The sequence below is a fragment of the Drosophila sechellia genome, chromosome 2R (genome assembly GCF_004382195.2).
Source record: "Drosophila sechellia strain sech25 chromosome 2R, ASM438219v1, whole genome shotgun sequence".
Lineage (NCBI taxonomy): Eukaryota > Metazoa > Arthropoda > Insecta > Diptera > Drosophilidae > Drosophila > Drosophila sechellia.
The window spans coordinates 14291123-14302890 of record NC_045950.1 but is presented as its reverse complement, the minus strand read 5'-3'; the positions used below and the strand labels follow the sequence as shown (position 1 = coordinate 14302890).

The window sequence follows — 11768 nt, the reverse complement described above, 5'->3', positions numbered from 1 at the left end:
AGCGGTAGCTGTGCCTGGTAGAGGGGAGGGAGGGGAGTTATTTAAATGAGACATTTTCAGGGGCCACGGCCCAGGCGACGGCATGCGAACAGATCCGTTTCTGACCACCGCTTTTTGGCTGTTGCTTGATGCTTTAACAGAGGGTATCCCTAATTCGAGCAGAGTTTAAAGAAACTTCTTGCACCTTATAAGAATACTTTTGTCCATGAATATTTCTTCAAAAGATATATAATAGATATAATTTTCCCCATTGAGTTGTTGGGTTTTGATTAAGATATTATTAAATTAAAATATTATTAAATATTTAAATTAGAGTATTTCCTCTGCGACTCGAACCGATCATATCCTTTCTGCACTCTACACATTATCTCGCAGCTGGGGCAATAGCAATGCGAACTATTTATGTACATTTTGCTGTGGCGGCTGTCCCTTTTGGGTGGCTGCATCCACGATCACAGTCGCAGTCGCAGTCACAGCCAGAGTCACGGGGGACTGAAAAGGCCGTGCTAATTGTGTCGCTAGTGTCAGATTTATGTGGCCCGATCAATCGGTAATATATGCCTCGGCGATCGGAACAACCAGATGGCTAGCTACGGAGTTGGGGAGTCGGGGAGTTGGGTATCAAATTATAATTCAATTTACGAAACGACAAGCGACCACCGTGATGGCCCCCTAAACACATTCCTAGCCAGTTGTCGGACGACGGGATTGGCTCATAAATTGTCCAAATTAATTCATAGTGGCACCAATGGCGACACCTACTCGTTGTCACCGTTACACCTCGACCATCTCCATCTCTTCGGTGCCGGATTCGGTGCCCGAATCGCCAAAGAAATCTTTGAGGCCACAGATCCCCAGCTCCTCGGCGACTTTGTCAACCGGAATGGGAACGGGCAATCGGCATGGGAGAATGTTTACTTGGTTCGTTAGTCATAAATTTATTGGCTTTATTGAAACATCAATTTGGACACCATGGCGGACGACACCCGACCAGTTCAAAGTTACCCGATCCAATTGTGTTCCCCGGGAGGAGATATGGCGATGGTAATGGAGCCGGAATTGTGAAGATGATGCGTTGTGGACTGCGGAAGGGGGATCGTCAAGGTGGTCCATTGGTGGCGACCAACAGCAGTGCCTCCTCATTTTCGGTTTTGTTTTTATTCTCCAGCGCCTAGAACTGGTTTGCTCTTCGGTTCGGAACGCCGGCTTTTGCGGATTCCGATTCGGAACCTCGATTCCAGCCAATCGCTCGCGCCTGCGCTGTTAATTTCCAACAATTTTACAGCTAGTTATGCAAATGCCCGGCTGTTTCTTTTTCGTTTGGAAAGTCGCTAGCTCGAGGCGGGCATTATGCCGATTCGGCTGGATGATCTCATGGCCGCGGTACGAAGAGGCGGGTCAATGGGAACGCTCAGAGTTGCCAAAGTACGATTTATGCTGCTCGATATCTAAATAAAGCCTGGCCGATCTCGGGAATTCTGAGCTATTAACGACCTGTCAAAGAAATATTAATACGAATGAAATGGGGTGTAATCGACTAAAAAAGTGTAAAGGTGTGCTAACTTAAATCTTATATAAAACTTATTTTAGATAAGCAACTATTTCAACAACTTCATCCTTTCATTTTTGTATTTTATGAATAACATTTCATTTGATGTCTTTGAAACATTGCATTAGTTGTATATTTTTTTGTTATGATAAGCCAAAGAAAACAAGATTCATAATTTTGTACTTTATGTAACTTACATGCTTTGTATATAGACTTATCTTGCATTATCCTTATTAATTATTTTGAATTATAAGCCTTCATAATTATTTATTATACTTCAAATTTACAAAGGGTTTGCGTCTTGGCTAAGGGCTATGTAACTTTATGTAAAAATTTAAGTGTAGGGCTTCCTTGTAAATAAAAATGTAGATAATACAAGACCGTTAAAAGGATATTTTGAAATCATTTATTGAGTAGTAGATATGATAGTCATATTAATCCTGACTAATTGATGGTGTACATTGTATGGAACTGAAAGCTGATCTTATGTTTAAACAGGTCATAAAATCAAAAGAAACTAATTTTCAGAGATGTTAGGATGTAAAATGAAGACGAGCTTAAACTGAAATAACTTACTGCTATTATGAAGCCATAAAAAATGTCTTGGCACAGCCAAAAATGAAACAACACACAAATATGTAGCAAAGCAATAAACTCCATAAATTCTGCGTGCAAGAGATTACAGTTCATAAAAGTTTACATCGTGATAACAGAGTCCCGTGTGCGCAGTCCTGGGGGGCAGTGGGTGTATTTGTGGGTGGGTCCTGTTCCCACAGGACCCTCGCTATAAACAGTCGAAACTCAACAGGTTTAAGCTCAGTTGGCTGTGGGCGCTCCTCGCATTCAATCGCGAAAACCGAAAGGAAAATACGGCAAATACGGAGAAAACTCCCACGTACGGAAAACTCACATTGCGGGACTTAACGACACATTCCTCCTACTTGTCGCTAATAGATAATTGAATTTTTTTCATTGTTGTGTGTGAACTTAATGCGCGGCGTTGTGCAATAAAAATTAAAGAAACTTTTTATGTACGTGCTGGGTGATTTATTGGGAATCTGCCGGAAATAGCACAATACGTTACAGATGTGGAATATAATAGCATTTCATTCACATATCTTTTGAGTTTGTTTTTATTTTTTTTTTAATTATTTCCGAGTGTGTAGGCAATTAAAACTTTAATCAATAAATGTGCTCATGATAAGTGTGGAAAGTCAACCAACCATCGGACCTTGCGACAACAGAAACAACAAAGGACAAAGGATGTGTGTCCACATAGATACAAAAACTCAGGCCATCGCGCAAATTGTTTACTTTGGCGCTACACTGGACGAAAACCCTTGTTCCGCCCGGGGAGCAGCAATCAAATGTGCTTTCAATTAAACTCAAAGCCCCAACCCCTTAGCTAAACTGCCACCGTTGACGCTTCGGTCCGCAACGCTTGGTTGCTTGGCTGCTCATCCATCAAATTTGTCGTCCTCCGTCCCGTCCTGACGTCCTGACGTCCCGACGTCCGGACATTTGTTTGGCGGCCAGCGAATGGGCGGCAACGGGGCGGGGGCGTGGTCCGGCCACCCATATGTACTTATATGCCATTCTTTGCAATTATTTTACGAGTCCTGCTCATTACGGCCCCATTGAAACTCAACAAGAGTCGCCGGAGTGAAACTATCAGATACAAATTGAACACGCAACAATTATGTACAGTCCCAGTGACATTTGCTCTTCGAGTGCACTGGGAAAAAAAAGCCTACCCACATCTTCTTCTAGTTCAGAGGGTCATTCAATACAGACATAAATACTTTCTTACAGTTTTTTCTTGGTTTGAAATACTTTTGTAGATAATTTAAGTTGTCGCTGAATTTGTAAATAGTCATAATTTAAAATATGATCAAGCAAGGAGTTTCTGCAACATAGAAAATGACCTTATGTCCGACATTTTCTCTCAGTGCAGCAATCGGGTTTATGAGGCACTGGCACTACACATCCTCGCCTGAACAATCAGCAATATGCTAAATGGAAAAGCGCACAAGTCCGGCGAGAACCCTGACCCTAGCCCTTGCCCAGCGGGCGGCAGCAGGATGCCGACCCCCAGCGTTAAGATCGACATTAGCACTTGCCAATCGAACCGTCCGATGGAAGCGCGAACGGCAACCGACGATGTGAATCCATCGGGGGAGGGTGGCCTGCTCCTGGTGCCCACACATCACAATCTGCAGCTCGATAAAATTTCTGTGCGCTCGATTAGTTCCGAGGATATATCAAATGGGGGCAGTGGAAGATGTTGCAATGCCGCCGCCCGTAATCCGGCCATAAAAACGGGTCGGCGCCTGCAGCTGATGCAGGTGAGTTTATCCGCCGGCCCTGGGCGCCACTACAGGTGCCCAGGGACCAACTTATCCGGAGCAGCATAAATTAGCGCCAGCGTATGCATCTTAATTAGGACGACTGGTCAGAGTCACGTGCCTGGGAAGCCACAGAGTGCGTCTAATGAATGTCGCGATTAGCGGGCCACGATAAAGACTAATCACGCCTCTTTTGCCGCCTTTACCCACTGTGCCATTCCATTGGCATTGCCACTACCGCTCGGTATCAGTTCCAGATAAAGCCGAGATTGGTCCGGACTCATTCTCCCTCGAGCACATATTGATGGCAAATGAAAATATATGGCACAGTGGGTCAAGGGTGCCAAAACAATTATATCAAACTCCTTACTTAACTCCTTCCAATAAGTTAACAACCCATAAAACACACCTTTTGCATTTTTAGTTAACTTAACTTATGCTTACATACAGGGTATTACATAATTATTTGCATTGTCTACTTAAAACCCACTTTCAAAGATACCAAATCTTAAACTTTCAAGCCCACTGTAAGCGAAAATTTACTCATTCACATGCGAATCCATTTCCAGATGATAATACTACCATTTATACCAATACTGGCATTGATTGTGCAAACATCGGTGACACTGCAAGAGATCCTGGAATACCGTTCCGCTGTGGCCGACATCGAGACACAGGTGAGCAGGTGGTTGGGTCAGGTTGGTTCGATTCCATTGGCCGAGTGGCTGCGTCGATGAAAAGAAGCAAACAAAAGGGAAGGCGACCCGGAAATTGTGTCTTTGAGGCGTAATTATAATTTATTACAGCGATTCAATCAAAGATTCAAGTATGTAGATGATAGGGGGAACCCATGTCCAGCTTGTTCAATGTTCACTTGACCATCGAGGGAAACCTTGAAATGGTTTGTTTGCTCAGGTAAGTGCCATGGGAGTCCTTGTGAAGGGTTCCGGAGCACGAGCTCGTGGCCAGGCACTTAACTAAGTCCTTCCGCCCACTCTGCCCCATCGCCCACTTCATCTATCCATAATGCAAATGCGAAGAAATATGGAAGAGAGAACGGAAAGTATTGAACGTACTTACATATATGACCCAAAGGGGATGAGGCGGTGGAGGCCAAAGTGAATTGATAAGGACGTAATGCCAGCTATGCAGCGACAGTCGCCAATGCAGGATGGGGAATGCAAAGCGAAGGAGTGCGGAAAATGGGAAGGAAAATGAGGAGGAGAATGTGGGTGGTCTATGGAGGTGGTCTTTGAATGGGGTCTCGTACTTAGAATGCAAAACACACAATAAACAAATCAAAAAAAAAAACAGAACATTTCAATACTCAGATAAGGAAAGTTCTCTGATTCTACATTTAAGCCACTTAACAAAGATAAAATTACTTAAAACTCACTATCTTTACCAGCTTAATTCATTATTTTATGATAAGGTAACTTACGGGATTTCTTAGATATTTATTTTCGTCCACAGACCATTACGCAATTATTTAAATTGGATTATTTCCAAATACTCCAACACATTTCAAAAGTTGCTCAAGTTTATTTAAAACGTAGTTTTTAGTTATGGCAATTTATAATTATTGAATTATTAAAGGCGAACAATTATCGCCTCCTAAATTGACTTAAAGGGGTATCTTCGCCTCGAAGAAAGCTGTGGTATTGAGACAAAGCTGGGTCTTGAAGATTTGCAACGGAGCCTGGCAGGTGTGGCGTGCCCATTGGGTGCAGGGCTTCACCGTGAGGCGGTGCACACTCAATATGGCTTCTTCGGGAGTCATGGTGACGTTGGCCATCAGTGTAAGACAATCACCGGCGGTGGCAGTGGGTTGACCAGCACTCCAGGGAAGGTAGAGAGCCTTCTGTCCAGTGCTCTGCCAGTAGTAATCGGAAGTTCCGCCCAGCTTATTTCCGGATGTCCAGAACTCCGGCTGGTAGGGTGCAATGATCGGCAGCCATTCGTTGATGATATTGAACTCCGTTGGATTGCTTATGCTCAAAAGTCCGGCGTTAAGGGATCGACAATGGCGATCCGACTCATAGAAGTTCTTCCAACTACCATCCACCAGCAGACACTTGTCCGCCACCTGGGTTGGTGGGACAAACGGCAATGGTATCCTCGCTGGCCACCAAATAAACTTGGCCAAAAACCAGTACGATGAAAACTAACTTGGTCGACAACATCTTAGGTAACTGACCCTCGGCTGGCCACTCGAACTCTTTTATATGGCTAACCAGCTGGGGCAGCGATAAGTTTGATTTTTGATAAGGACTCGTAATGTATTCGCGTGGCTGAAGTTATCATTTTCTTATCAATCCAACTAAGGTGTCGTAGTAGTAAAAACTCACAATCGCTTGACTACAGGGGATAATTTAATTTTTTTTTGAGAATTCCCTTGTTCAAAATATAGCTGGCAAATGATTATAAAATCTGTCAAATGCTTTCTGACTCATTTGTTTGTCCGTTTTTCTAAAAAGTCATTTGAACTTATAGAATAAGCTCATTTGTTTATTCAAAGGTTTGCAATAAAACTAATAATCTAATGTTTTGACGTAAACAAACAAAGGACAGATAACATATCATTTAACACTTTTTAATCTCTTTTTAAAATATTTTTATACAATGTAATCACCTAAGCTAACATGACGATTTAATTTAAAACTTAATTTTATTTTATGCAACTTAATAGTGCATATTATAAGCTTGTTTCGTGCTAGTGTGCTTAAAATGGCATTAAACATTTACTTTTAGATAAATATATTGACTAGAGACTGTCTAAAGCTTAATTTGCAAATTTTTTAATTTTTATTTTAAACCATAAATGTTTGTATTCATATAAAAACGATTGATCATATAGGAAAACAAACAACCTTGGCCAATTAGGAGAAGACCCTTCAATTGACCTAAGCGGGCACCTTGGCCTCGAAGAAAGCAGTAGTGTTAAGGCAAAGCTGGGTCTTGAAGATTTGCAGTGGGGCCTCGCAGACGTGGGGTACCCATTTGGTGCAGTTCCTCACGGACAAGCGATGCTCGCTCAATGTGGTCCCTTCGGCAGTCATGGTGACGTTGGCCAACAGTATGAGGCAATCACCGGTGGTGGGAGTGGGTTGACCAGCCTGCCAGGGAAGGTAGATTGCCTTCCTCCCAGTGCTCTGCCAGTAGTAATCGGAAGTTCCGCCCAGCTTGTTTCCGGAAGTCCAGAACTCCGGCTGGTAGGGTGCAATGATCGGCAGCCATTCGTTGATGACATTGAACTCCGTTGGATTGCTTATGCTCAAAAGTTCGGCGTTAAGGGATCGACAATGACGATCCGCCTCGTAGAAGTTCCTCCAACTACCATCCACCAGGAGACACTTATCCGCCACCTGGGTGAAGTTGGTGGGACAAACGGCAATGGTTTCCTCGCTGGCCACTAAATAAGCTTGGCCAAAAACCAGGCTGACCAGTGCGATGCAAACTAACTTGGTCGACGACATCTTGGGTAACTGACCCACGGCTGGCCACTCGTACCCTTTTATATGGCTAACCAGCTGGGGCAGCGATAAGGTATATTTTTGATAAGGACTCGTAAACTATTCGCGTGGCTGAAGTTATCATTTTCTTATCAATCGTAGTAGTAAAAACTCACAATCGCTTGACTACAGGGGATACTTATATTCTTTTGGAGAATTCCCTTGTTCAAAATAAAGGGATTCCCCTTATAGTTGGCAAATGATTATAAAATCTGTCAAATGGTTTCTGACTCATTTGTTTGTCCGTTTTTCTTAAAGTCATTTGAACTTATAGAACTTCAAAGATTTGCAATAGAACTAATAATAATAACAGAGGGCAGATAACATATCATTTAACACTTTTTAATCTCTTTTTAAAATATTCATTTACAATGTAATCACCTAAGCTAACATGTCGAAAAGCCTAAAAAAAAGGTGAAGTTTCAACATGGCCTTTAAGTGCATTGATTTAATTTATAACTTTATTTTATTTTATGCAACTTAATAGCGCATATTATAAACTTGCTTCGTGCTAGTGTACTTAAAATGGCAATAAACATTTACTGTTAGATGAAATATTGACTAGAGATTATCTAAAGCTTAATTTGCAAATTTTGAAATTTTTATTTTAAACCATAAATTTTTGTTTTCATATAAAAACGATTGATCATATAGGAAAACAAACAACCATGGCCAATTAGGAGAAGACCCTTCAATTGACCTAAGCGGGCACCTTGGCCTCGAAGAAAGCAGTAGTGTTAAGGCAAAGCTGGGTCTTGAAGATTTGCAGTGGGGCCTCGCGGAGGCCTTATTACCAACCAGGTAATATTGACCCAAGGCCAAACTGGCCAGAGCAAAGCAAACTAACTTGGTAGACTACATCTTGAGTAACTGATCAACAGTCGGCCCATGGAACTCTTTTATATGGCCAACCAGCTGGCGGGCAGCGATAAGTCAGCTATTTGATATGGATTCTTAGAACATAGAGAATATGCCTGGTTGATGTTATCACTTCCTTATCAATCCAACCGAGATGTCGTAAATGGCATGACTAGATGGGGATAGTACGAAGAATCCCCTAAGAAATGTTATTCTCCAAATTATGGCTGAGGTGGTGTGGTATATAAGCCTGCTTATTTGTATTTCTTTTAAAGGGTTTACTAGACAGTTCCACGGAATTAGCACACTCTTCAAGGGTGTAAGTAATGGCTAATTTTGATTTCAGGTAACCATCGCCACTGACTTGGGAAAAGTGGTCACTCGCCTGCAATTGGAACGCTCCGAAGTAGCCTTCTACATCTTCACCAACGGCAGCAAGCAGCGGTAGGTCTTTTAACAATTCAGGATTCAATAATCCTTACTCTTTAAAAACAGAGCCAACCTCACTTTGAGATTTGCGAATACGGACCACGCCCTGAACAACATGACCACTTGGAGTGAAATCAGTGTTCCCACAGCACCGGACGAGGATGAAGATGATCGGGAGATGATGCTGAATCGGTACGAGTTCCAGAGCCGACTAAACGAATTCAGAGATCGGGTGCGTTTGGAACCGGAGGAGAGCTCCATCACCGAGGTGATGAACTGGTACACATCCATTAATCGTGGATTGCTCCATCATCTGAATGAGCAGATCAAGGAAACAGATAATAGCGGCGTCTGGCGGTGAGTATAGTTTATATATAAATTCTTTAATAAAACACCTTTAAATACTAGCTAGTAAGTTCTTACACATTTGTTGTCATATTTAAAATCTGGCAGATACCTAGTTGGGTTCAAGAACCTCCTCAAGAGCATTGAATGCCAGAATATCGCCACTTCCTTTGGCATTAGGTACTATGGGCGAGGATCCTTGACAGCTGAGAACTTCGTATCTTATGTGCGTTACGAATTCATGGCCCGTGAGATGATCAACTCCACTTTAAACTACGCACCCATGCTTAAGAACATGTACACCAACATCACCAGCACCAAGAAGTTCCATCGCGCCAAACAAATGTGTGTAGGCTGGTGTAATTTGGTCAAATCGATTCCTCTATGAAGTTCTTTCACAGGGGCACCACTCTGCTGAAGAATAATCCGAATGTGTCAAATGAACGCAGTGCCATTGAGTACTATGAGCTGATGAACAACTATACTGATGATCTGAGAATTCTTCAAAAGGCCCTGCGACGTCTGATTAAGTATGGCAATTGTAGACTATATTATATTCCTAAGTACCTTCTTATTTTTAAGGGAATACGTGGACAAGACACTGGTAGAGGCTGACCGCAAAGAAGCAATTGGAATTGCGATTCTGGTGGTGGTGCTCCTAGTGTCGCCGGTCATCATCGTGCTGGTTAAGAATGCCGCTGCCACGATACAGGTTTCTACCTTACCCCTGCCAACTGGCTATCTCGTACTCATCCCACTTCATCCCATAGCTTTATGCACTTAATCTGTCCCAGAAGGCCAAGGAGCTGAAGCGGGAGAAGCGAAAAAGCGACTCGCTGCTTTTCCAAATGCTACCACCAAGTGTGGCCATGCAATTGAAACAGACCCAGCAGGTGAGTCCAGCTGTGGGTGGGAATAAACCAGGTCTAATTGACTTCCTGACAGGTGCCCGCCGAGCTCTACGAGGCCGTCACCATTTACTTTAGTGACATCGTGGGTTTCACCGAAATAGCTGCGGATTGCACTCCACTGGAGGTAAAGTACCACTATCACTTTAATCATCATATCATTTTGCCAATCAACTTTGGTTTAAACATATCTTATAACTAACATTAATGTTTGTTTGTATTTAGGCATAATTTATATTCCTTTGACATTTTCTAATGAGAGATGCATCTCACACTTTCAGGTGGTGACCTTCTTGAATTCAATTTATCGGGTGTTCGACGAGCGTATCGAGTGCTACGATGTCTATAAGGTTGAGACGATTGGGGACTCATATATGGTGGCATCGGGACTGCCGGTGAAGAACGGTAATTTATGCAAATTCAGCTGTCAGTCATTCAGTCATTTAACCCCCTCCCGCCGGCAACATCCCGCTGCTTGACTGCCCCAAAAAGATTTGCGCTAATTTAAATTTCATTTGTGGCCATGCGCGTAATTTATGCCATGGAACTTTCCGACCCGCTGCCTCTGCAGGGAACAAGCACATCAGCGAGATAGCAACAATGGCCCTTGATTTGCTGGACGCCTCGTCGGTGTTCCGGATTCCCCGGGCAGGAGATGAGTTTGTTCAAATACGATGCGGAGTGCACACGGGTCCGGTTGTCGCCGGTATCGTTGGCACCAAAATGCCGCGCTACTGCCTCTTCGGCGACACGGTGAACACGGCCTCGCGAATGGAGAGCACCGGCGAGGCACAGAAGATACATATCACCGAGGAGATGCATGAGTCGCTGCAACAGGTGGGCGGATTCCGTACCGAGCACCGCGGCCTCATCGATGTCAAGGTATTTGCAATCGATCAATATCATTCAAACAAACCTTGAGGACCCTACTTAAGTTGCTTACACTGCGTATGAGTAATGTTTGTACCATAAATAGTACTCATACGTACCGGTAGCCCTTTGTATTTCCGTTCCTTTTAACTTTTTAACTTTTAAGTCCAGTGTTTTTTGCATACTTTTAAAACAACTTTTTTTAATGGGTGGACATGTAAACTGTTTCATTTTCAGGGTAAGGGTCTAATGAGCACCTACTGGCTGACCTGCAAGGACGGACCGGTTAGGGCTCGCGAAGAGATCTCGTGGCGGGCGGACATGCAGCCCGTGTTCCTGGACCACCTGAAGCTGCATCCGCCAACCGACTACAAGCTGCCAAAGCGGAAATGAGCTGCAACCAACTGCAAGTTTTCCGACTAGGCCAAATTAGGTTTATCCTGGCCATAAATTCAAGGCGCTTTTCATTTTAGATGTGCATGCATTAGTGTCCCGCTCTCTCAATCTCTCTATCTATCTAAATATCTAAGTATCTCTCCTTTCTATCAATAAGTTGAAGTTAAACGGTGCATCAAGTGTAGATACAATATACAACATAAAATTCGACTTAATTTTAAATTCGCTACAAAATATAATAAATAAATAACTTCCTTGCAAGAAAAGTGTAAGTGCAACTGATGCACCATGTACAACAACTTTAAACGCTTCAATGGTCAATCGTCTTTTTACATGTAATACACAGTGTGAATCATAAGCATGCGGCCAAAATACAGACTTATGTTAATAAAAAATATGCGAGAAATGCATTGTTGCCATTCGTTTTCAAACCACAGGGATGGAAATATATGTAGAAACCCAAAATCTCATCTTTCATTTCTTTGTATATAAAATAAGGAATAAGGTTATAATTTATTTTCTATCAAATACGGTGTTAGTATTAACACAACAATTT

General features: G+C 42.7%; 2 protein-coding genes and 1 pseudogene across 2 annotated transcripts; 1 reads left to right on the top strand and 2 right to left on the bottom strand.

The window, feature by feature from the left end:
• Nucleotides 1-3558: 3558 nt before the first annotated feature.
• On the top strand, nt 3559-11622 carry LOC6609754. The gene is made up of 12 exons (XM_002034372.2): nt 3559-3894; nt 4464-4571; nt 8611-8708; nt 8760-9050; nt 9147-9383; nt 9440-9568; nt 9621-9750; nt 9809-9931; nt 9984-10073; nt 10228-10351; nt 10518-10828; nt 11054-11622. Exons 1-12 carry the CDS (start codon nt 3559-3561, stop codon nt 11207-11209), a joined length of 2133 nt encoding a protein of 710 aa, XP_002034408.1. The 3' UTR covers nt 11210-11622.
• Nucleotides 5417-6077, bottom strand: LOC116800557 (annotated as a pseudogene).
• On the bottom strand, nt 6677-7394 carry LOC6609755 (C-type lectin 37Da). Its single transcript, XM_032716141.1, has one exon. It carries the CDS (start codon nt 7368-7370, stop codon nt 6798-6800), a length of 573 nt encoding a protein of 190 aa, XP_032572032.1. The 5' UTR covers nt 7371-7394; the 3' UTR covers nt 6677-6797.
• Nucleotides 11623-11768: the final 146 nt, after the last annotated feature.